At 42.8% G+C, this 26,697-nt stretch overlaps 1 protein-coding gene across 3 annotated transcripts in view; it reads left to right on the plus strand.

The window, feature by feature from the left end:
* Positions 1–1,029: 1,029 nt before the first annotated feature.
* flnba (filamin B a) overlaps positions 1,030–26,697 on the plus strand; it is a 101,782-nt gene continuing 76,114 nt past the window's right edge. For all 3 annotated transcript variants that reach the window (XM_080727674.1, XM_080727675.1, XM_080727676.1), the window contains exon 1: positions 1,030–1,445. In XM_080727674.1, the coding sequence (XP_080583800.1) occupies positions 1,154–1,445 (292 nt within the window). In that variant the 5' untranslated portion in view covers positions 1,030–1,153. The remainder of the gene's footprint in view (positions 1,446–26,697) is intronic.

Raw genomic sequence — 26,697 nt, forward strand, 5'->3', positions numbered from 1 at the left:
TATCAGTGGTCCACTAATAGAGGGTATGCGCATGCATAAAGTGAATGGCAAATCGAGTGGCACATCGAGTGGCAAAGTGAGTGGCAAAGTGAGTTTAACATTGTTTAACGTTGTTTAATGCAATCAGATAGGACTTTTCTCTTTAGTGTATGGGCTGTCAAGTCCAGAAAGTAGTTTTTTTGCCACTCAGTAGGCGTTCTGCATAACTTCCTGGTATGATGATGATGTCACATGCATACCCTCTATTATTTTACAGCTTTAGTTACTAGTTTATAGATTCTGATTAACCACTTCACTTCTGAAATGCTGCATAATGAGAACTTGTTGTTTTGTAGGCCTACTTTAAGTATATTTTGATGCCAATACTTTTGTTCTTTTACTCAAGTAGCCTACATTTGGAATACACGACTTTTACTTGTAAAATACACGGTTCTAATCTGTAACCTGTTGAACACTTGAACATGACCGAGCGACCATGAACACATGACGTCATAATTAGGCCACCACGCAGGCGCAAAAAAAAAAAAACACCTCAAACTAAAGTGTCCTTCGGTGGCGTCAGTTCTGAAAAAGCTAAGGTATGGCAACATGACTGGTGTTTTGCACGCAGACACCAGTCATGTTGCCATACCTTAGCAACAGGCACGATTAATTCATTTTAAGAAGTACATTGTATGTGTTTCCCCTGTAGTGTAGCCATACCTATACCTTGCCATACCCAATTGACGCCTCTGGTGTCCCCTTGTCCCACTCACTCACTCACGCACGCACGCGCGCGCACAGTCGCACGAACGAACTGGAATAGCGCTCGCTGAGAGAAAGGATGGAGGAGAGAGAGAGAGAGAGAGAGAGAGAGAGAGAGAGAGAGAGAGAGAGAGAGAGAGAGAGAGAGAGAGAGAGAGTGTGCTGGGAAAAGAGAGAGACAATCGAGAGAGAGAACAGTGAAAGAAAAGTGACTACCGCGCAGGCGCGCACAAACTTCTCCTCCCCTTCTCCAAGTGTCCAGACTGGAGTAGAGCGAGAGAGAGAGAGTGCATTCACAACTAGACAGCTCACACACACATACACATTACACACTCTCTCCTCTCGCTCCCTTTAACGCTACTTTCCTGTCAGTTTAACTGTAATAAACCTAAACACACACACACACACCATGCCCGCCACCGAGAAGGACCTGGCCGACGACGCGCCGTGGAAGAAGATCCAGCAGAACACGTTCACGCGCTGGTGCAACGAGCACCTCAAGTGCGTCAACAAGCGGATCGCGGACCTGCAGTGCGACCTGAGCGACGGGCTGCGGCTCATCGCGCTGCTGGAGGTGCTGAGCCAGAAGAGCATGTGCAGGAAGTACCACGCGCGGCCCACCTTCAGGCAGATGCGGCTGGAGAACGTGTCCGTGGCCCTGGAGTTCCTGGACAAGGAGAACATCAAGCTGGTGTCCATAGGTGAGTCAGTCAGTCAGTGGGTGGGGTGGTGGTGGGTGTGTGGACTCAGGTCTCCTTTGTGTTGACATTAGTACTGTGGCGTTACACATCTCCATTCAGAAACATTGCCATTCAGAAGATTGACTTCCATTATTCTATGGAGGTGTCACCTAAACCTAACCTTAACCCTAACCCTAACCTCAGTGGGGGTATTTCTGAATGGGGATGTTTCTTCTAACAAGTGGGGATGTTTCTGAATGGAGGTCTGCCCCCACCTACAGCAGTGTTTCTCAAACTTTCAAATGTCAAGGTCTCCCCTTAACTCTGACAGTGTACAAATGCAGGGTTCATTTGGTTCCATTTCTACACTGTCAGAGTTACAGTTACAGACTATATGGGTCAAATTAGACCCCCCCAAAGGAACCCACAGACACAGAGTCCCTGGAATCCACTTTGAGAACCACTGGCCTATTAGGACAACACACTATTTTTCTATTCCAACTTTATAGAGTATAAGTAACACTTTATATAGAGCAGTGTTTCTCAAACGTTCAATTGTCAAGGTCTCCCCTTAACTCTGACAGTGTACAAATTGACTTGTAAGGGTCAATTTAGACCCCCATAAATTAACCCACAGAGTCCCTGCAATCCACTTTGAGAAACACTGATATAGAGTATAAACCCTAAAACACTTTATAGAGTAGTAGACCCCCAAATCCCCTTGAGTTCAATGGAGGAGAACTAGTAATGAACTAACCTCCTTGGTGGTTGTCCCTTGCCTAAGTAATGAGAAATAATGTCAACACAAAATGCGTGTCCAACATGTGAATGGATTTATTCAAAATTTTATTTTTGAGCTTTGTGTGTGTGTGTGTGTGTGTCTGTGTGTGTGTGTGTGTGTGTGTGTGTGTGTGTGTGTGGGGGGGGGGGGGGGGTGACACGGTCATACTGCTAAGTATTAGGGCCCATTATGTTATGAGGGGGAAACCCCCAATAAATGAGTGACTTTTTGTTGCGGTCACTGACTGTCAGTGTCCCCAGAGGGCTGCGTGCTTGCGGGGTGTTTGAGGTGTAGGTTGGAAATCTGCATTTCACTGGTTTGGGGGTTGAATTATAGTTAGAACTTTTCTAACACATCCTTTTAAATGTTACATATTGCATTGAAATATGTGTAACGTGTTCTTTAACGGGGGACAAACAGTATTTTGTCCTGTCTTGAGTAACTGCTTGAACGTGAGAGAAAGTGAACAATGGCTCCAGTCACCTCGCCCCAAGGCACCTGGGCTGGAACATGCTTTGTTGAACATTAACAAGCGAACTTTATAAGTATTTTAAAGTCTTAGTTCCTGGCGTATGGATACTTTATGCCAGTGGTGTGTTTTGATTTGCCTACTTAACACCTGTCGATTTTCATATTGCCTGGATCAATGACCAACTATGGTGAACTGAACTTTGCTCATATTATGAATGAATTTTCTATAGCCCGCTACGTCAGAATGCCTGTCTGCCTTGCCAGCAGGTATGTGTAGGCTATTATGTTATAGCTTTCTGTCCCTGCATGGTTTCTTTGAGTAGCCTGATTTCAGACTCTGCGCTGAAGCAGTCCACTCAGAGAGTGGGCGGGTCTATTGGCTGGAGCCAGAAGTTAACCTTTAACTAGGTGTGTCAAGGGTCTTCAACAGGGGGTCTGGGACCCCTAGGGGGTCCTCAGAGTTGCTACAGGGGGTCCTCCAAATCTCTGTGTGATAGAAACCTTTTTTCTCCTTTTTTATATTAACCACTTGAACCCTAGCATCCATATTCTGAGAACTTTAGCCAAAAATAGCAGATCTACAAGCTTGTAGATCGTCTATTTTTGTCAAAGAGGTTTGGGGAAAAAGAACAGTCTAAGTACAGAGTGAAAGATCAAGCTTATAAAGTATTGACGGTTCAAGTGGTTAAATATCTGAAAACACAAATTGACATGAATCCAAAATACACTGATGATTCTGCTGTCAAACAATGAAACTATATGGAATCTATGAAAAAGTTGTGGGGGTCCCTGCTTCATTTCTCTCTCAACTAAGGGGTCCTTGGCCTGAAAACGTTGAAGACCCCTGGTGTAGATACAACCTGGGTCTGTATGCTGGTCATTGGTCATATGATATATGTTTTCCATATCCTATTGGTTATCCTATTTGTGTGTGTGTGTGTGTGCGTGCCAGTGTGCATGCCTATGAATGTAGCCTGCACTTAATCAGCTTTACTTATAGACAACTCTATGATAAAACACGCACCTCAGACATCCTGTCAGCCCAGATCTCCCCTCCCCTTGTTCGTGCACGCACACACACACGCACACACACACACACACACACACACACACACACACACACACACACACACACACGCACACAGCTCATAGACATAAAATGTAGCTGTGGTAACAGGCATGCACAGAATGACATCACCTCTCAGATGTTTCAGCTTTGGCTGGTGGGCAACCGCAGGTGTGTGTGTGTGTGTGTGTGTGTGTGTGTGTGTGTGTGTGTGCGTGTGCGTGTGCGTGTGTGTGTGTGCGCGCGTGCGTGCGCGTGTGTGCGTGTGCGTGTGTGCACACATGAGTATGTGCATCAAAGTCAGGAATCTTGTCTTCCTGCCAATGGTATGGAATTTTGTTTTTAATAAGATTATTGTTTTTCATTCAAGCTAAGATGTCTGATTTATGACTGGCTGTTAAAGCTAGGCCATTTCTATTGCACATCTCAAAACAATGCAATTCAGAGTAGACAAAACATTTGTACACAAAGCATTAAGACAGTGCAAAGCATTATAAAAGGACATTTGAATACACTAAGTTAAAGAATAAAACAAAGAGAATAAAATTACTTAAAGTGTTCATCTTTAAAAGAACAGAGTAGTAGCATATCTGCAGTTTTCTGGGAGTCTCTGGGCTCAAAAAGCAGTCAAAGCAGACGAAGTGACAGTCTACAATCTCTATATACATTTTAGATTAATTTGTTATAATTGTAGTTAAATGTGGCCATATTGACTGCTTAGAGTCTTGCTTGCATAACTTGCTGGCGGTCACATTGGGACTCATTCACAAAACCTGTTTCTAGGAGCATCCTCCACATGCCGAAGAGTCCTTGAGCAAGACTCTGACCCCAAGTTGCTCCCGGTGAGTTGGTTGGTGCCTTGCATGGTTTCCTCCGCCATCGGTGTATGAATGTGTGTGTGAATGGGTGAATGTAATGCACAATCTACCGGTATGTAAAGCGCCCTGGATAAAGGCACTATACAAATGCACCATTTACCATTTTCGTCTGATTCATCATTCAAGGAACAAATTAATAACTGCAGAATTTGTAGAAAACTCATGTTCTCTCATAGACATGCCCTATGCCTTTGGAAACATAGGCATGTTATATCTCAGGAGTCAGGACGTCTTCTCGTTCCCTTTTGTGGAACAATGGAGTTTGCACTAAAACTAATTTCACCCACTGCTTTACGCCTGTAAACCTGTGACGGGACAATAAAGTTGATTCTGATTGTGAGGACATGCAGAGGAAGATACCACCTAGTGTATGCCTGTTGTCGCTGTTACACAGTTACATTGTGAACCTCCTGTGATGTCATTACGTGCGCATCCCGCATCAAAAACTCATTCAAGTCATCCAGGGACTCATTCATGTCATGGTCCTGGGGTCCCGGGGATGCGCCTCCATTGGAGTCCATGTTAAAATAATTTACCGCGTCGCGGTAAAAGAAAAACATTTTAAAATTCCATTGTTCATGGGTGAAAGCATCCTACTTTACCTTACGTTAACACAAATAAAATCCACGTAGAAAGTCTTAAACAGGCGATAGAAACGTCAATGTTTTGATTCCACCGACGTCTGACGCCATTTTGCGCGCCCGAATTCATTAGGGGCACATGTTTTAGTAGTTTTAGTAGTTCTAAGTTCAAACATTAACCAAATTGTAAAATAAATATAAGAAATAGGCAAACATTTTGAAAATAGCCGATCTACAAGCTCACAGCGCTTGAAAACATTGTATTGAGGACTTTTCTGGGACCCATTTGAATGACCACCTGTGGGTCCCGGGACCCATTACATTGAAAACCTAGTAACATCACTGCTCTAATATCAATTGTCCAACTTGTTGACCACACGAATGTCATACAAATACAATTCATAGTCTTACCATCTGATGAAGATGCAGCCTGGATAACATCTGACTGAGTCCAGTCCCAATACAAGACAGTACCTAGAAAAGTTAGGATTGGTTAAATGCAAAGGACCGTCAGTTATCAATAAAGCTCTTATCCTTGTAGGATAGCGGTGTTCCAGACCAGTGTCTTGCATTTCAGCTTCTTATATAATATATATCTAATATATGTCCTTAAGTTGTAATAATAAAATCAAGTTAACCCCAAATCTTCCCTAATCCCTAATCTTAAAATTTCTGAAAAACAAAAACAATTGTATTAAAAAAAAGAAAAAGAAAATAATGATCATGTTGCTATAGCAACATCTAAAATTACACAGATACTTTCTCGGATTGAAAGGTATAACAACAACAATGTATAGGCTTTCCAGGTCTAAATGGGTTAAGAATCTTTATATTTTTCCCGAACTGAACTGACTGCCATGCTTCATTAGATACACCTGTGGTACGCACAAATCAAGGCTGTTGCACACATTTCATGAATCCAATACAACAACACACCACTAGTTTGGTGAATGAGGACCATTCTGATTAGCTTTCACACTTTGGTTGTTGTGGGGATTGAACCTTTGTGTGGAAAAAACCTAAACCCATTGTGAGTGTGACCCTTTACCTCTCCTATCCAGAATGAGTGGAGGGTTCTCACACGCACACATGCACACGCACACACGCGACTCATGATCCCATCATTCCTGTTGACTACACAGGAAGTGTCTGACAGGTTCAGTGGGAGGGGCTAACCCAGAACCCATCCTTCCTGTTGTTTTGGATCAAAGAGGAGAGGAAGACATTCTGGAAAAAGGATCTGCGTGTGTGCGTACGCGTGCATGCTTGTGTGTGTGTGTGTGTGTGTGTGTGTGTGTGTACTCTGGCCTGTCTAAACAGAGTAATACCTGTCAATATTTACATGTAAATTAGGGATCATGGTCCGATCAGGTTTTTTGGAACCGATCAGCGAGCACCGATCACAAAAGTTTGATCACCTTATACCGATCAATCACCGATCCGATCAAGTTATTATTTATATTTTCTAAATGTTAATGTTTTAACTTTAATTCATTCATTCACTCATGTATTCATTTATATATTTGCCTTATAGTTATTTACCAGCATTACTATGTATTTATTATCATAGCAGTAACTAATTATTCCTTCAGCACTGTGGAAATCAATACCCCAAAATGGCCTCAAGTGGGCATACTGAACGGCTGGTTGATCGGATGCACCGATCCGATCCGATCGGTGAATTTACCTTTTGATCTAAACCACCGATTATCGCCGATCACGCTTTGATCGGCCCGATCCGATCCATTGCCGATTGATCGGTAACATCATTCTGGAGAACATCTTTATTATACTTTATTCTATAGCAGGTAGTTTTACGTAGTCCGAGGAGACCAGCCTTCTCTGTGAACCACTTTCAACCTGCGTGCCTGTTGGGAAATTAATTCCTTAGAAAGTAATCAATTACTAGAAGACTCAGTTTCCCCAAAAATGTAAACTACAGTCCACGCAAGGAAGAGACACCTCACCAAATAAGGCTGTTTCAAGTAATTGTATTAAATCAATCAGCATACAAAATAATGTCCAGTGGTACAATAATCATGTTTCTCCTCCTTCTGATTAATAGACAGTTGACAAGGTTTTTATATGATCAACAAGACAATAGGATTGTATGATGTCATATCGTGCCAAGTGCCCCATGTCAGCCTGTGACATGACCTTCATCAGTGGATAGAATACAACAGAGCTGTCAATGTGATGGTTGGTGTAATCTTGTTGCCGTCCTAAAACAGACCTGACCAGTGAAATGTCAGACAAGCGTCAAGGTAGCAGATTTACGATGTTTTAATAACAATGTTAGAACAAACAAGTTTTTGTTTTGGAACACACAGAGTGGCAACAAACACGATTAAAAGATGATCTGTTCTGTACTTTAGACCATTAGACAAAATTGTACACAAATCAATAATAATTATTAACCATTACCATAAACCTTTTTATCAATGCCATCCCTATTTTGGGCACCGTAAGGTGAAATATTCAAACATTTTCAAAGGCCTCTGGACATTTTTGAATAGGGCTTAGGGACGTCCGTGCCCTGAGTTGAGCCTCACAGGCAGCACTTATTCCCAGGCTGTGTGCTGCTCCCACCGAGCTCCACCAATCAAGTTGTTATATTTAGTAAGAGATGGTTACGCGAGGTTTAGTCTGATGCTTGGGGGGTCTGGCAATCCTTAGGAGTCTGGAAGGAAGTGGTCCCATCTGCAACCTCCTGGTCAATTCAGAGGCCTTAGAAATGTCTTACTGTGTTCTATGGATGGAGTTGTGTTGATTTTGGTTTCTTGCGCTGTTGGGACAGAGGTAGCGGATTGACAGCACAGACCAAGGCTGGTGCTGTTGTGCCAGTGGCGTATTATAGTTCCCTAACCCTGGAGTCTTCCGAAACCTGGCAACTTTAAATGTTCTACACCATGCATTTAAAAATAATTTATATAACATTGTTTGTGTCCCAAAAACGTTTTTCAAAAGGTTTGAGGCCAAATTACCACTCTTGAATACAGAGCCCCCGTTCTGAGACCTGCTTACATAGATCTGCCCATAAACTGAGAAAGACACAATAGTCAGAAATACTTTGTGAGGATAGAACGTGCTGGTGGGACACCAAAAAATACATAAAAATTGGAAAAATGTAAATTCATGGTGAAGTCCCTTTAAGTCAGGAGGGTGAGTTCAGTGTCATTAAACAACAATATTATGTTCATTCATATGCTTATTTTAATATGAGAATGTGTTTCCTAGTTCTGTAACATGGATTGAGTTTGTGTCCATCAAATAAGCAGGGTGTGTATGTGGTGTTGTTCCTGTGTGTGTGCGTGCGTGCGTGTGTGCGTGCGTGCGTGCGTGCGTGCGTGTGTGTGTGTGTGTGCGCGCCCCTATGAATAGATTCTGTGGGCAGTTTGATGTGGGCGGGGCTGGGAGTGGGTGTGGCTGGGAATGGAACCCACTCAGTGATGTCAGGACTCTGTACATTTGGTTTTCCACAGCAAACAGGAAATGACATAGGTGCACACACGCACGCACGCGCGCACACACACACACACACACACACACACACACACCACACCACACCACACCACACCACACCACACCACACCACACCACACCACACCACACCACACCACACCACACCACACACACACACGCGCGCGCATGCAAAGAAATATTCACTGGACCGGGAAGAGATTAGGTAGGTTCACATTCAATATTGTTGAATGAGTTTAACATTCATGAAACTAGTTGACTAGATCAGGGGTCTTCAACAGGGGGTCCTCAGAGTTACTACAGGGGGTCCTGATGATACACTGATGATTGTGCTGTCAAACGACAAAACTATATGGAATCTCCCTGCTTCATCTCTCTCTCTCTCAGTCAAGGAGTTCCTGGCCTGAAAACGTTTAAGAGCCTTGGACTAGATAGTTAGTCAGCAACCAGTTTGCCAGTCAGCCCAGCTGGCAGTCTGCCAGTAATCAGTGTGCCAGCTAGTCAGCCAGTCTGTCATTCAGAGGCGAGTGCAGGGTGAGAGAGAGAGAACAGAGGAGAGGCTGTGTTTCTGTCCATATAGTGTTGATTTGTCACATATCACAACTGCATGATGGAGAACGAGAGAGGGAGGGAGAGAAGCAAGAAACCCAAGGAAGAGCATAGCAGGCGTATGTGTGTGCATATAGCAGCCTGTCTGTTCGATAACATATCTCTTTTTTTCTCTGTGTTTGTGTCTCCCTTTGTCTCTTTGTGTGTTTGTGTGTTCATGGGTGTCACAAGGGGGGTGGGGGGGAGTGGGACTGAGTTACTAGGGCTCAAGGTGGAGGGGCCTGGAATTATTTTATACTTTAGCTATTGAAAAATAGCAGATATACAAGCTCACAACGCGGCATCGAGTGCCGCACTGTGACCTTGTAGAACTGCTATTTTTGAAAAGTCGTGAAATGTGTGCAAATCTTCGAATATATGTATTTTTTAAGCGAACATTTGTAACTAAAATTTTGCTTCTGGGGGGTCCCTGGAACTAAATATTTTGACCACTGACGTAGAAACAGGTTTTTCAAAAAAACCTTAGAAGGATTTGAAATAATCAAAGACTTGCACACATTTTCATGATTTTTCTAAAATAGCAAATCTACAAGCTTGCAGCGCGGCACTCTGTGCCACGCTGTGAGCTTGTATATCTTCTATTTTTCAAAAGTTAAAGTACCCAGGGCCCAGAATTTGGTGCGACACCCCTGTTTGTGTATGTATGTGTGTGTATATATTTAATAAGAAGTCGTTGCGTTGATTAATTGTTAACTGTCATGCAGACTCCTTTGCCCGGGCCCCTGCTCTTTGTCTGCCACACAAAGAAGGAGGTCTGCTGAACCCTGCCAATGTTCTGCTCTACCTCCACCACACAGCAACATTCCATACATACTTCAGCAAGCAACCAAACAACATAACCACAACAACACAACACACCAAACCACTGCACACCAAATGACAGCAACACACCAAAATACCATGGACCAAACAACAGCACAAATCACAGCACATCAAACCTACGGCGATCAGACGTCCCCATTTGTACGGGGATTGTCTTATTTTCAAACTGACGAATTGGAAGTCCTGACAAATTTCTCTGAAACATTAAAATGTCCCATTTTCAACGTTTATTAGCAAATTGTCCCGGTTTTCACCACAATTAGAACCAGTAAGACGCCCTAAGGGCGAGCAGCAACCTCCCCCTAAAGACATAGTCTGGGCCAGGCCTTTCGGCCTGGCGGAGACAATCATATCATGTTCTTTTCTGTTGAAAGGTGCAGTCACTAGGAGTGCTAGGGCTAATAAATTGTCTTGATGAACACACCAAATAAATATAAAGACTCAAGAAAGTCAAAAGCAGCAAAAATAGCATAATTATTTATTTTTGGAATTACTAAGAGGTAAAGCTTCGAACGCCATTACTGGCTTGACCGTGCAGTTGCTTTTTACGAAACTCGGCAATATGGTAGAGGGCCATGCGAAACGGCGAAAACACGAAACTCGCAACAATTGGCCAAAGGGTGGCGTTGTTGAAAGTGCAAACTTTGAACAGGTATAGCTCATGCCCTGTTTGACATACAGCCATGACACCCTTACACACATATGCGTCTCCTCATGCCGAATAACTTTGTTACCATGACCTCTGACCTTTGGGTCTCCCACCATTTTATAATTATGTGAAAAACAGTTCAAATCTATCTTCTCCTGGGACTTTCGTGTAATTTGCACAAACATTTTTTAACATGAACTTTGGACCAATATAAATACTCAGGCTATGGGGTGAGAAGTTTGTATGTGAAAGAATAAAGTTTTAATAATTCAATGAATATTGCGGTTTTATGAAAATTATTCTTCTGCCCCTAAAACATACATGCAAAGTCACATTTTCACAATAATTTGCGAACATGTAGAGGATTAGTCCAAATATCACTGAAACCAATCTTATTCCAATTTAATAGGGAGAGGAGGTGGGCGGTGGTGGGTTAAAGTGGGTGCAGATGGGTGGAGGTGGGTGGGTGTGAGTGGATGGAGGTACAGACGGGAAATACACTATCTGTATTCCAGTATCTGTAAGTAGGTTGCATTCCTCAGGTTGTGAGGTGACAATGGCTCCACCAGTCTGGAAAACTGGGGTACATGAGGGAAACCCTGTACATCAATGGGGACTCACTTACTGTATGCACGACAAACTATCAACAATATGCAAAACCTTGCATCTCCATATTTACTTTTATGATTTATTCATGAATGAATGCCCCATTGTATGCTTTGTCATAAGACAGTATAGCAGATCTACAAGCTCACAGCATGTCACAATGCGATGTGCCCAAAATGGGGTGACGTCATGTTCAAAGTGAGTTGCCCATATATGGAGATCTCATCTGTCAGTTCTTGCCCATTTTATGCCCATATACAATATGGAGATCGCTGATGTCATTAGTATACCGTTATGCCTTTATATGGGCATGCCCACTTTTGTGCCCATATATGGAGCTGACTAATTTGTTTGCACCTGATGCCATGATGTTGACACTTTCTTTTTGTCAAATATGTTTTATTGCCAACAGATTGTGTTATACAATATAACGAAGTGTACTAGTCATTTCATTGAGCCAATGTTTAAACGCAGGGGCTTCCTCTTTTTTCCATTGAGACAAAATTAACTTCTTTGCTGTAATCAGACCGTAAGAAAGGAGTTGTCGTTGTGATCTTGTCAAATTAGAAATGGGGTCTGATATTCCCAGAATAATTAGTATTGGATCAGGGTATCCAAAATATCAGAGAGTGTCTCAAAGATCTTAATCCAGTATCTCTGTATTTGAGGGCAAAACTATGCAGGAGATTTGCTTCTGTTGTGTTGTATTTGTCACTGTGTGGAGAAACATCCGGAAATATTTTATGTTGTTTAGATTTGGAATAGTGAAGCCTAGTATGTATAATTCGAAATTGAATGAGGCAGTGTCTGGAGTTAACAGAGCAAGTATTAACTTCTTCCAGACTGTCTTCCCAGGGTGCCTCTGATATTTGAGTCCCCAACTCATTATCCCATGCCAACTTAACTGCTGATGTAGTAGGGAGGTTTACAGCTCGTAATGACTCATAAAAGTGTGATACAGTGTATTCATGTCTTGTCCTTGATAGCTTAGTTTTTCGTACCCCATATCTATCGGACAGTGAAATAATTATTGACATAAATAAACGGAGGAAACGTTATAATAGTATTTGGGTTTATTCCAGGAAAGGGCTCTTACAAGCATCAGAACGACATGGTTCCAGATCAATTCTTCCTACGTTAACACAGTGATGCAAAGGTTTTATACACAATGCGGGTTACGTAAGACGTCTTCACGTCAAGCCGTCAGTCGACATATTAATGTGCTCCGTTTCCTAGGCAACTAGGGCTGGTGTGACACCAAAACATTAAACAACTCCGGGGTTAACTTGATATTATGGCTTTCTGTGAGAGATTCTACCAAAACAATGCTGATAACAGCCTGGGAGGCACAGACATTTTAACCAAACGGATACTTGATAACAGCCTCAGAGGCACAGACATTTTAACCAAATGGATACTCCATAGACATGCTGCCTACCTAATATGAACGAGCAAGGGATCTATACAAGAGGAACTATCTATCAGGATACAGGAACTTATGTAAAGGTGTGGATGATGCTCTCGCAAAGTAACGGATACAATTACAGACTCTAAAGGCCCTTTTCCACCGGCAGCGATAATGATGACGATAACAATTTAAAAAAGTGGGTTTTCAATTGAAGTGGATCGGCAGCATCCACCCAACACCGATAAAGACAAGATAGCCGACAACTACATCGTTAGGATCAACAACGATGTGGTTAAGATCACAGTGATATGAAACTGGGTCTCTGACAAACAGCTCGAGGTGCGCTCTGCGCGAGCGGCTGTTAATTGGCGCCTCTTCTCATTGATGTCCGATAACTTTATCGGACATCAATGTGAAGGCATAATTATCGCTGTGATATTTCATGGCTATCGTCATCGTTATCGCTGCCGGTGGAAAAGGGCCTTTACTTGTAGAATCATCAAAAATGACTCATAGGGAGTCCAAAAATTACTCCTAGGGAGTCAAAATCTTTCCTGCAATTGAGCAAATGAGACGTTTTGGACAAGCTTTAAGGATAAGTCTGTGCACTGGCTGAGCCCCCCGGGCACACCGTGCTCGTGTGGTCTGTAGTCAGTCTGGTCTCCATGGTGCACTGCTGACTGACCCTTGCACTCCTTCTTAAGCCCCATCTATGCTTCCGCAAATTTCAGAGGGGGAGACGGATGGTGGGTGGGGCCGTGCATGCTTTCTACGCCAGTGGTTCTCAACCTGTGGGTCGGGACATTAACTTAAGATGATTAGCTTAATGTGAAACATGGTTTTCTCACTCAACAGTAAACAAACCAACATAACGTTTAAAGGGGCACTCCACCACTTTTCAACTTATGTTCATATAATTGGTCCTCACTCAAAAATAGCCTTTCTTTTTTTTTTCTCAGAGGGGGCTGTGGGCAGGTCAGAAACCCATCGTCTTGTGACATCATCGATTGCCAATCCAGCTTATAGAAACTGCAGGCTTTCTATTCCTGAAAAGTTGCAATTTTCAAGTGGAAGCCATTGTTCTCGTGATAATAAAAATCTAAATATTTTTTTCAAAAATATTGATTAAATTTTGTTTTTGGAAAATGATGATGTCACAAGACGATGGATTCTGAACTTCCCACAGCTCTCCTAGGAGACTTGGACTGAGTAGAAAAAAATTGTGATATTTTATCATGAACATTAGTGAGGACCTATTATATGAAGACAGGTTGAAAAGTGGTGAACTACTCCTTTAAGTGTATAGAGGATATATGCACATTTCAATTTAAGGACTTTTTTAATACCTCTAAAATGACAAATAAAACATTGACCAAATTGTCAAATATTAGAGGCTGAAATTGTGAAAATAGCAGATCACAACGCCTCGCAAATGCGAGGCGTTGTGAGCATGTATTCTTGTGAGCATGTATTTTCACAATAGAACCGTGTTACACAAAATGTAATGCCTCAACTCTTAGTGCTCGTCGGGGAGGGGGGGTCCCCAGTTAAAATATGATTATTTTGGGGGTCGCGTACTGTAAAGTTTGAGAACCACTGTTCTACGTGACCACTGGATCATGCCCCATAGTATAGAGCAGTGGTTCTGTGTCAAGGACCCCCAAATGTATATGTATTTGGCCACGACCTCCCAAAATAGTTTGTGCCAGGGACCCCCATTCAAGATATGTATGTTTAAAACATAAAATGTGTGTGTGTGTGTGTGTGTGTTTGTGTGTGTTTGTGTGTGTGCGTGTGTGTGCGTGTGTGCGTGTGTGCATGTGCGCGTGTGCGTGTGTGTGTGTGTGTGTGTGTGTGTGTGGCTGAGGATGTTGTAACTGTTAGACTGTGATTGTGTTATTGTCACATTGTGAAACCTGCTGGCCTGGGTGGGTGTGTGAGTTTTACTGAATGAACACACCTAGGGTTTGGGCTGTACCCTGCGTGTGTTTGCCTTTGTGGGTGTGTTTGCCTTTGTGGGTGTGTTCGCTTGTCCATACATGGTGTATATGGTTTGTGTGTCCATGCACATGTCTGCTTGCTCACTGAGTGGGAGACTGGGCTGTGTACTGGATTTCTGCTTTGTTCATCTCCCTGTTTTTGTTTTTGTCCTGGCTTGTTATGAAACACAATCTGATGATGAATAATGCTAATTACTGTTTACTATTTAGATGACAGGAAACTGTAATTTGCAAGTTTCCCTTTTGGGAGCATACTAAAATTAAGGAAACACACACACACACACAGGTCGCATGGTTGCCATGCTACTGTGTCTTTGTTTAAGCAGTCATTCTATTGGTCAGTGGGTAGATAAACACCTGCTCTTTTAATTTCCTGTCCATGTACAAAATCATGTTCACAATATTCTACAGCCTTTGAGTATATACAATACATACTGTAAATACTTGTATGTATGTGTATTATATTCTGCTTATAAAGCTGTATAATTATAGTTATAATAACTCATTAATGCTCTATAACAATAGTCACAGCACATTATAAAGCATTCTATAATTACTTACAGTATATAAAAGGTTAACTATTATGATTGTCTCTATAATCTGTTAAAGCAACAAATTACAACTTAGAGTGAATGTTAATGACACTATAATGCATTTTAACAGTGACACAGCTGTTTATCATTTACTAATTAGTTAAGTATAAAGTACAGTTTAAGTAATTAACATGAAACGATTCTTAAATAATAAATGTTGGACGTGATTCTGACAAGTTATTGGCTCAATTCACTTCCAGACAAACTGTTTACTCAGGTTGCCAGGACGACAAGTGGAATGCTCTCTTTTTCTCTCTCTCTCCCCCCCCTGTTTGTCTGTCTGTCTGTCTGTCTGTCTGTCTGTCTGTCTGTCAGGACCAATTGATTTCCTCTCTGCTGTCTGGACACCTTTTGTCAGCCAATTAAACGTTAAACCATTTCTACTGACTCAAACAGTTACACATGCACGCACGCATGCATACACACACACACACACACACACACACACACACACACACACACACACACACACACACACACACACACACACACACTCTCGCTCAACACACAGGTACTGAGATACGCACAAGCACAGAATTTAGAGAGAGAGAGACAGAGATGGCTTGAAAAAAGCCAGCTAGAGAAGTGAGATCTATACAGCTTTGAATCGCTATTCCTCCCCCAGGTTAGGGATACGGCAGGATCCTCCTGAAATTCGGCCCCATCCCCTGCGGTGCTCCTGAATTGTCATTTCTCCTGAATTTCTCCTGGATTCGGTATCAAACTCCCCAAATTCACCAGAACACAGGAAATTACATTTTGGCCCAATTCCAATCCGCTCCCTTACTGACTCATTGACTTAGGTGCGCGTTCACGTTGAGGGCTAGAGGGCTGTTCCAATTGAAATTGGTAACACGCTAAATTTAACAGAACACAGGAAAATATATATATCTGTTAAGAAGTTTTGGGGGGAGGACCCCCAGACCCCGGTGGGGGAAAAAAAAACTCCTAAATTCAGACAGTCCAATGTTGGCAACCCTGCCCCAGGGACAAGAGACTGAGTGCATTTCTCTCTGCCTGTAACTCGCATAAACAACAGCAGAGGTTCTCAAACTATGGATCGGGGGCTGTTTTATGTGTTTAAAATAAGCATAGCCCGTGAATGCATTTACTTCACTATGTCTTCTTGTTGCGACCGTTAGGTCGCAGTTTAGTATCAAAACCTCCACCGGCTGTCCGTCCGTCCGTCCGTCCGTCGGTCACACGTCACACGTCACACCTTTGTTTGTGTACGGTGTGATGTCATACTGATGTCAGCAGTGTGATGTCATACTGATGTCAGCAGCTATGTCTCTATATATGGAGTTATATGTTGTTCGTGTCCAAATATGGGGCTTGTGAGGTCAGACTTAGTGAGATTCGTCGGTTATCTCCATATATGGAGGGAGAACCAGCTTATGAGCCGATGAGTTGTGTCAGAGTCGAGATCCTGCTTGCATCTAATCTGTCGGTAGATAATGCCGGTCTTATATAAGGGTCATTTGTGTACGGTATGATGTCATACTGATGTCAGCAGTGTGATGTCATACTGATGTCAGCAGCTATGTCTCTATATACTGTATGGAGTTATATGTTGTTCGTGTCCAAATATGGGGCTTGTGAGGTCAGACTTAGTGAGATTCGTCGGTTATATTTGTGGAGATAAGCGACCAACGGTCGCTTATCTCCCGATTAGGGAGTCTTACTGGTCTTGTTTCTTTTGTTTTGACAACAGATATACAGTATAGGCTACATACAATATATGCTTTGCACACACGTGCTTGCGCGCAGACACACACAAAAACTTCAAAGCTGTGTTCTATACCTCACAGTGAATCACATTTCAGACTTCAGCGTTACTGTCTCTCTCTCTTCTCTCCCTCCCTTTGTCTTTTCTCCGCTTTCTCCTCTGTCTATTGGGGAAGACTAGAGACCGTCTGTGTGTGTGACTGTGTGTGTGTAGGAGTACACAGAGGTTCTGTGTGTTTAAATGTAACTTGAGAGAACAGCATGCAGATATACTTACCACACACACACACACACACACACACACACACACACACACACACACACACACACACACACACACACACCTACACACACACACACACACACACACACACACACACACACACACACACACACACACACACACACACACAGAGACTCTGGTGTGTTGTTGGTTTAAGGTCATTCTCGTGCCGTCTGTCTCAGTTGTCCCTGTTGTCTTGGAAACGTTTGAGTGTGGAAGCCTGGAAGGGACAAATGTAACGGTGGATGTTTTTATTTCCTTTTATTATGTCTTTTAGCGTAACACTTATGTAATCTCGTGCCTCGTGCTGCCTGGAGCTGTGACATCACAGTATCCATGGACGAGACACATTCATCACCTCAGTCCACCTTAAAAGTTTTCACATCAGCCTCATAACAGACCACTTTACAGGCAGGTGCACAGTGCACACATAGACGTCAAAGGGGGCTTGAGCCCCTGCCCATTAACCCGTCTGTAAAAAGTGCCCTCTCCAGAACCATGAATGCAGTTTTTACTGCGGTGAAAGAAATGCAAATGCGTCCATGCCATACCTGAAGGCAGCACTCAAGAGCATTGCCTTGTCCAAACTCTCCTGAACTTGAAGGCAGCATCTTATTTTGAAAGAATTGCCCTCACTGTAGAAATCCATGCTGTACACCCATATCTCCAGTATTGCCTTTGTTATGCTTAGTTTAGTGTGGTATCCAGTACTGACAATAGCCGACCTCCAAGCTCACAACGCGTCGCGACGCGTTGTGAGCTTGGAGGTCTGCTAATTTCAATATTTTCACCAAAGGGCCCCTTTAGAAATGTCAGCCCCTGCCTCTCTAACATTCTCTGCACGTCCCTGCCACTTACATATAACTCAATCAAATCAAAACACTTGGATCATGATGCAACTCCCCAAAAAGGCCATGCCCAGTTCCACCTAACTTGATTTTCCACGATTATTTTTCCTTCCAAATCTCACTTTTTGCATAAAAATGTATTCATAAAAAAGCTGTACAAATTATGTCATATTCATATTCCAGCGATTGGCTATGAATTGGTTGAATTCGGCACCAATTAGTCTGCTAGTCTTGTAGTTTCTGTCTTTCTCCTACTAGGCTGTCTGTGTCTGTATGTCTGTCTTCTAGCCCATCTGCAAGCCACGCACAGGCACACACACTGCATCTTTCCTGTCATCATGGACCCACATCACCTCACCTCACAAATATGTAATTTAACACACAAGTGTGTGTGATTGATAACGGTGGTGGTTTACCCCCTGCAGCCTGGATTCTTGTCTTCTGTTCTCCACCTCCCACACATGTGTACACGCACGCACGCACGCACGCACACACACACACACACACACACACACACACACACACACACACACACACACACCACTGCAGTGGTCCTCTCTTCATGGTTGGTTGTGTGATGACATCATTGCCTGGGAATCAGACAAGAAGGGTGAGGTCATGTAAGGCCAAGTGTGTGTGTGTGTGTGTGTGTGTGTGTGTGTGTGTGTGTGTGTGTGTGTGTGTGTGTGTGTGTGCGTGTGCGTGTGCGTGCGCGCGTGTGTGTGTACACTACACTTTCATGTCTCTTTGGTAGACGTCATGCCAGATGTGAATTTGAATGTGTGTCTGTGTGCTTGCATTTGTGTGTGTGCTTGTGTGTACATGTATTCATAGAATACAGAAAATCTGAAATACAAATACATGTCCCTGTCCACTTATTACATGATAAAAAAGTATTGTAATTCCCACATGTTTTGTGTAGTCTTGCCACTGCTACTCTACTGTCTCACCTAACAGTTAGCCAGCACACCTACCCTCCACCCTTAGTAGTCCACGTGGTTCAACACCACCCCCGCGTATAGGACAACACAGTGCTAGTATGTTCCCTTAGTCAAGCCTTAAGGTACTGCTGAGTGTTCAAACTCATGTAATAAATAACGTGTGTAATAAATACACTATATAATCCAAGGCAAGCTGTTGGGAAATGAATTCCTTAGAAAGTAATCAATTTCCAGAAGACTCTGTTTCCCCCAAGAATGTAACTCACAGTCCACGCAAGGAAGAGACACCACACCAATAAGTCAGTTTTAAGTAATTTTATTAACAGAATCCAATAATCAGACAGCCAGTGGTACATCAATATTCTTCTTCTGTATAATAGACCAGGGGTTCCCAAACTTTTTTGTCTCAGGTCACCCCATGAATATATTTTTAATCCGAGCCACCCCTGCATTATAATTTTCACTCCCAGCACCTTATATTTATAGCATATTGTCCTTGTCGCGTGGAAACCTGGTATGTCCAAAATTGTTCGTTTTGTATATCATCTATAAAATGTACTAAACTAGTGAATACAGCAGCTCTACAAGCACACAACGCATCGTGAGGCATTGTGTGCTTGTGTGCGTTGTGTTGTGTGCTTGTGTGCTTGTGTGCTTGTGTGCTTGCAGCTGTTTTCACTAGTTTGTGCAAGAGTATTGTATGGTGAAGCAGGGCTTTGCTTTACCAAAAGACTTGGAGACAGACAATTGGACTCGAGTCATGATGACTCGACTTGACTTGACTTGGGAGTCATATTTTGACGACTTGGACTTGACTCGGACATAAGGACAAAAACTTGAGACTTGACTTGACTTGGAAGACAATGACTCGCGACTCGACTCGACTTGAGACACGCTGACTCGGACGACTTGCCGCTACGCCACTCACCAAAGCAGTCGTGAACGGCCACGCTAGGTTCACACTTTTATTGATTGATTGGAGACAGGCATGTAAGCAAGAGCACAAGCACGGAAACAGCCAAACTGCAATGATCAGACTGGGCAGTGGGCACCAGACACACACAGCACGAATGGCTACTGCTGCCCCAGAGCCCTCCACTGCTGGTGGTTCTGCAGCCACTGCAGTTCCAAAAGTAGTGCAGTTTGCATACAAAAACTACCACACAGATGGTAAACAGAGGAACGCGCAATGCAAAATATGCAACAGTAAAATCAAAGACAAAGAGGGAACGACGTCTAACTTCATCCGCCACAAGTGAAACCAAACATACGAAGATAACATTAGAACTAAGTGTGTGTGCGCGTGTGCATGTGTGTGTTGGTGATTTACTGTCGGTCGATCGTGTTTTGAACATTAATAAGACAACGATTTCACTCACCAGTGTCACGAACGTTGATCTGTGACTGCATTAATAATATCCATTCATGGTAGCAAGTAGTAAGCCTCCGTCTTCCAAGTTCCACCACTTTCTCACTTTTCATAACATACATCCAGTCCTCAGCAGGGTTAAGAACTCCCACGCAAAAGCTTTATTCCTTCTCATTTAGCCCCCGACAAGTTTTGCTCCAGCTATATAGTTGAATTTAGTCCACTCACTGTTATTCTCCAGTTAGTCGCTGGAGCGTGTCGCTGTTACTACATGTCATCTTTTCGACACCCGACTCTATGGTCGAAATAATGTCCGTTCGTAAAAGTGAGATCCTTTTGGGACCAGCAGGACCCCATGCCAGCAAAACAATAGCACGTGGAGTAGGCAGCTAAATTTGTGCCTGATGAGAAATGACATTAAAATATACTGTAGTACTAGTAATAGCCTACAAAACAAAGCATGCACGTTAAGATTATTGTGTTTGTTTTTGTTTTTAAAGCAATAGGCCTGTAGCAATTTTGTAGTATAGCTTTTTTTAATTACATTTTTTTCAGAGCATATAAAGCTCACAATAAAGCTTGCAATTTAAATGTTGCAAAAATGTTGCAAAAATGTTGAAAATAAACATTTGTGTCAAACATGCCACTTCTTTAATGGAATGTAGCCTTTGCCATCTACCTAGGTTCTAAATGATCAGACATGTAATGTATACTGGTTTAATTCATGCAGTGTTGCAGACTAATCTACATGGTATTTTTTGACATTTACTTTAGGAAGAAAGGCTTCGCTCTTCAAGATATAAACCTGAGATATAACCTGTGACTCGACTTGAAAAGCTTGTGACTTGACTCGACTTGACAACTTGGTGACTCGACTCGACTCGAGGCGACTTGACTCGACGCGACTTGAAATGACAACCTTGTGACTCGACTCGACTTGACTTGACAACCTTGTGACTCGACTTGACTTGACTTGCCCACAACAGAACAACTTGAGACTTGCTTGAGACTTGGACCAAATGACTTGTGACTCGACTTTGACTCGGATCAGAGGGACTTGTACAATTGTCTGCTTGGAGATACAATGTTTCTGCCCAACAGTGATTATGTTGCGAGGTAAACATTGAGATAAAAGCCATTTTGGTTAGAACTGACTGAAAATAACTTTGCACTTCAAGTTTAAAATTATACTAAATATTTTTGTGTCCACATAAATTCCAAATATTATCAAATGATCTCGTGGCACCCATGGACTGCCGTCGCGGCACCCCAGGGTGCCCCGTCACCCACTTTGAAAACCCCTGTAATAGACAGTGACAAGGTTTTTATATGATGAAGACAATAGGATGGTATGATGTCATATAGTGCCAAGTCCCCGTTATCGTTGTCTCCATGTCAGCCTGTGACATGTCCTTCGTGATGGTGTAATCTTGTTGTTGACGGCTCCTGCTGTCCTAAAACAGACCTGAAACCTCTCATAAGGGTAAAGATTGTACCAGTGTAATGTCAGACACTTGTACAGTGTCACGGTAGCAGATTTAAGAGGTTTTACAATGTTAGAACAAACAGATTTTGTTTTGGAACACGCAGAGCGGCTACAAACACGATTAAAAGATGATCTGTTATGTACTTTGACCATTATACCAAATTGGTACACAAATCAATACTAATTGTTAACCAAAAACCTTTCTATCACAAGCCATTACTGTAACGGGTCCTGGACTCCAACATAATGACACTTAATTAAACAGACCATATGTTTTAATGCTGCTGTATGACACGGTGTCATTAACAGGCGTGACCCAGGGTGTGTGAAGCACAATGAGCTCAGAACAATGATGATATTGGGGTCAAAGTGTGAGTGTGCGCTGCGCGTGTGCGGGGGTGGGTGATGTCACACTTAGGAATCTTTCTATTGGTCTTGGCGTGTGCACACACACACACACACACACACACACACACACACACACACACACACACACACACACACACACACACACAGTGATACTGTGTGTTTAAGGGCACCGATCTGCATCCTGTTGACTTCTTCAGCTACTTCCTCTCTTCGCTGGATAGAACACACACTAATACAAAGCCCAGGACTGAACTGGGAACATTAAGATTCCCAGATGGCCACTCCACTTCTGATTCACTGCCACCCCGTGTACAAATGTTCTACGGTATATCCTGTCTGTGAACAGCCGAACTCCAGCACAGTTGGGCTGATCTGCGGGAAACTTGCACACACACTACCAGTAGGCCAAGAAATAACAAGCAAATGTTTTCAAATCGGCCTCAAATCGCTATAACGTTGCCATAACAGGCAGCTTCATGTTTTGGCCTATAACTCTTGAACAGCAGGTCTCCTCTGAGGTCGCCAGCTCTTCATTTCACCTGACAGTGTGGAGGATTGGTAGCCTGGCCAGCCAGCCTCATACTGTGCATTCACTTGTTCACTCGTTCCTTCCCACAATATAAGTCTGGCCTTTTGGGCTATAGGCAGCTTGAAAAGTGGGCGGGAGTACTTGCCTTGACAGACAGACAGACTCCTCTAAACAATCAGCGTAGCAAAACATCTCTCAGACAGTCGTAAGAACGGCAAACAAACACATCTTTTCGGCCGATGAACTCCGCTAGCGCATGCTCCTGGTCCTTTTTAATTGTTATAAATAGAGGGTATGCACGTGACATCATCATCGTACCAGGAAGTTATGCTGGAACGCCTACTGAGTGGCAAACCACTTTCTGGCCTTGAAAGCCCATAGCAAGTCCTATCTGATTGCTTTAAACGATGTTAAACGACATTAAACTCACTTTGCCACTCACATTGCCACTCGATTTGCCATTCACTTTATGCATGCGCATACCCTCTATTGATTCCAACTCTGAAATAACTTCACTTATTGCTTGTTTTATTGTTACAGTGTTAACTGTTACACTTATTGCATCGAGGGCAGTTGTTTTGAAAATACTGCAGCAAGCATCTACGTCACCATCTACACATGGACCAATCAGGGGAAGCTTTTCACTTGTTGTGCGGACAGCAGTTGAAACGCAGTCACTGATTGGCCCCCGATCAGAAAATGATCGGGGCCAACTTCTCATACTCGGTGCCTATCTGCTGAAGTCCAGACCTCATACTGTGGGAAGGAGGAATGAGTGAACGCAGTATGAGGGATGGCCCGCCAGGCTAGAGGATTGGAGGAACACGTTATCCCCTTTTGAACAGATCCCCTGACCCACCTTTATAGTGCCGTGTCAGTGTCCTCCCTCCCCGCCCAGCTTCCCGCCTGCAAAACACGGTTCATTGAGCTTGTCGGAGCGCCCGATACAGGCCAGATTAGGGCATTCACCAAATATTCGAATATCAAAGTCACTATTCGACATTGTTCACTGAAGTCGAATATTCGCTCATTTTTGTATTTTTTTTTTTATAGTTTTCTCTTCAAAAAAGATATAGTTTATAAAGCTTGGCTAGATAGGAAGTCATAAGAAAGAGTTGTCAATGCCCCTGCTGGATGAATTTGTTAATGCTCTATACCAGGTGTTCTCAAACCTTTTTAGGCCGGGACCCCCAAAATAAACATATTTGAACTGGGGACCCCCACCCTGATAAGCACTTGGAATTGTACGTATTACATTTAATGTGACTCGGTTCCGCAGATAAATGTTGTGAAAATAGCAGTCTACATGCTCACAACGCCTCGCAACGCGAGGCGTTGTGAGCTATTTTCACAGTGTTTGCCTCTTGCTTACTTAATATTTGACAGTTTGGCTAGTCCTGTCGAATATTCGACTATTCGAATACTTTGAGGTCGAATAATTCGAATACTAAAAATCACTATTCGTGAATGCCCTAGGCCAGATACACTGTGGAGGATTCCAAGCCCAGTAACTTTACCAGTGCAGCGCCCAGATGACCCCTTATGGGATGTTTTTAAAGGTGTTTCCGAAAAAGATAAATTGTGAAATGAGAAATATGTGTCAGTCAGTGTGTATGTCAGCAATTCTGCCCTCTGGCTCCAACTGTTTATACAAACAACAACCTGTTTGTGTGTGTGTTCACCTGACTCACCCACCTGATGGCAAGATGAGTCTGAGGTTTTATGTGTGTGTGTGTGTGTGTGTGTGTGTGTGTGTGTGTGTGTGTGTGTGTGTGTGTGTGTGTGTGTGCGTGTGCGTGTGCGTGCGTGTGTGTGTGTGTGTGTGTGTGTGGCCTAGCACAGCTAAACAATCCACCCATGTTAAAACAAGGTGGGGATATATACTGCAGTTAGTTAGCTGCATTAGTATATAGTCTGGCCAAGCAAGGCGTGCGTGTGTGTGCGTGCGTGTGTGTGTGTGTGTGTGCACCTACTGTATGACTTGACTTGATACTTGTCTTGTATCATTCATTTAATGTCTAAAATAATCCATAATCGTCGTAATCGTGAATGTTGAAAAATGTTCATACATTTTCAGAAATAGTGGAAATAGCAGATCTAAGCTTGTAGATCGGCTATTTCCACTATCAATGTTATTTTTTAAGTAATAAGATGTCAAATATGTCAGTATTTTCTTTGTGTATTTAGGTTATGTGTCATATCTACCATGTGCAACTTCAAAGTCTAAAAGTCAAACAGAAATGTAATGTAATTATCAACGACAAAAACTCAAATCGGTAATCGCAATTATTTGAGTGACAATTAATCGCCATGTAAAATGTCATAATCGTGACAGCCCTACACCCATACTTGTGTTTTGAATATGCAAGGTAGTAGTAATATTGTATGGATTTTTTTTTTGTGTAGCTTGAGTGTGTGTAATGTATGTGTGCTGTAGGCGTAATGCTGCAGTGTGTTATACTGCCGCTGTTGTGTGGTATGTTGTGTAGTGTGTTGGTGGAACAGGGTGTGTTGCACTGATAAGACAACGACCATTGTCTTCTAACCTGATTTACACCTCTCTCTCACACACACACACACACACACACGCACACACACACACACACACACAGACACACACACACACACACACACACACACACACACACTCTCCTTGTATCTCCTCCCTCCCTCTCTCTCTCTCTCCGCGTTTCTCTTCTCAGTAGTATCGGTGCTTTGTGTGAACTCTGTCTACTTTCTCTCTCTCTCTCACCCCTCCTCTCCAGAAGTATCAATGTTTTGCTTTTTATTGTTGCCGCCTCCATGGTAACTGGTCAACAAATGAGCAGGTACTTGCCGTAATCCAATACACACACACGCGCACACCCACACACAGACAGACTGTACAGAGGTCGATTTAAACCCTCGCTAAAAACCCCAGGTCAAAAATCCACTCGTCCTCCTAGACAATTAGCCCTCCTGGCCCCCAACTGTGGAATAAACTCCCTGTCGCAATTAGAACTACTGACTCACTCCCTAGCTTCCACCGTGGACTAAAGACTCACCTCTTCAGACTCCACCTAGGCCCATAGCACTTACTGTAGCACTCGCCTACCCTTCATGTATGGGAAAGCATAGCTTTCCCATACATGAAAGCTAGATAGCATTTCTTTTTAATTATTAGGTGCATGTTCTACCTACGTTATTTGTTCTAGATTGATATTTCTATGCATTTGGTGTATTGTTGTTGATGTATTGATGTATTACCTTGCTTATAGAGGGTATGCACATGAATAAAGTGAATGGCAAATCGAGTTGCAAAGTAAGTTTAACGTTGTTTAACTTTGTTTAATGCAATCAGATAGGTAGTTTCTGTATGGATTTATGGGCTGTCATGGCCAGGAAGTAGTTTTTTGCCACTCAATATGCTTTCCCGCATAACTTCCAGGTATGATGATGATGTCACGCGCATACCCTCTATTGAATTGATGTATTACCTGCTTATTGTAAGTTGCTCTGGATTAAGAGCGTCTGCTAAATGCCTAAATTGTAAATTGTATATGAAATCTGAACCGTGACCTGTGACCCTTCAAACTCAGGTACGATAGAATATTCTTGAATAATAACATTTGAGAAGGCACAAGAGAAGGCTAACAGCAGTGACGTTAGCCAGAAATGCAAAGAAAAAAAGGGAGAGAAAGAAAAGACCTGATCTCTCAACTTCATCTTCCCTGGTTCCACCTTTTGGGGTCATAACTAGTTTTCTTTTTTTTCTTCTTCTTCTTTTAAACACACTT

The sequence above is a fragment of the Nannobrachium achirus genome (assembly GCF_963921795.1).
Source record: "Nannobrachium achirus genome assembly, chromosome: 6".
Taxonomy (NCBI): Eukaryota; Metazoa; Chordata; class Actinopteri; order Myctophiformes; family Myctophidae; genus Nannobrachium; species Nannobrachium achirus.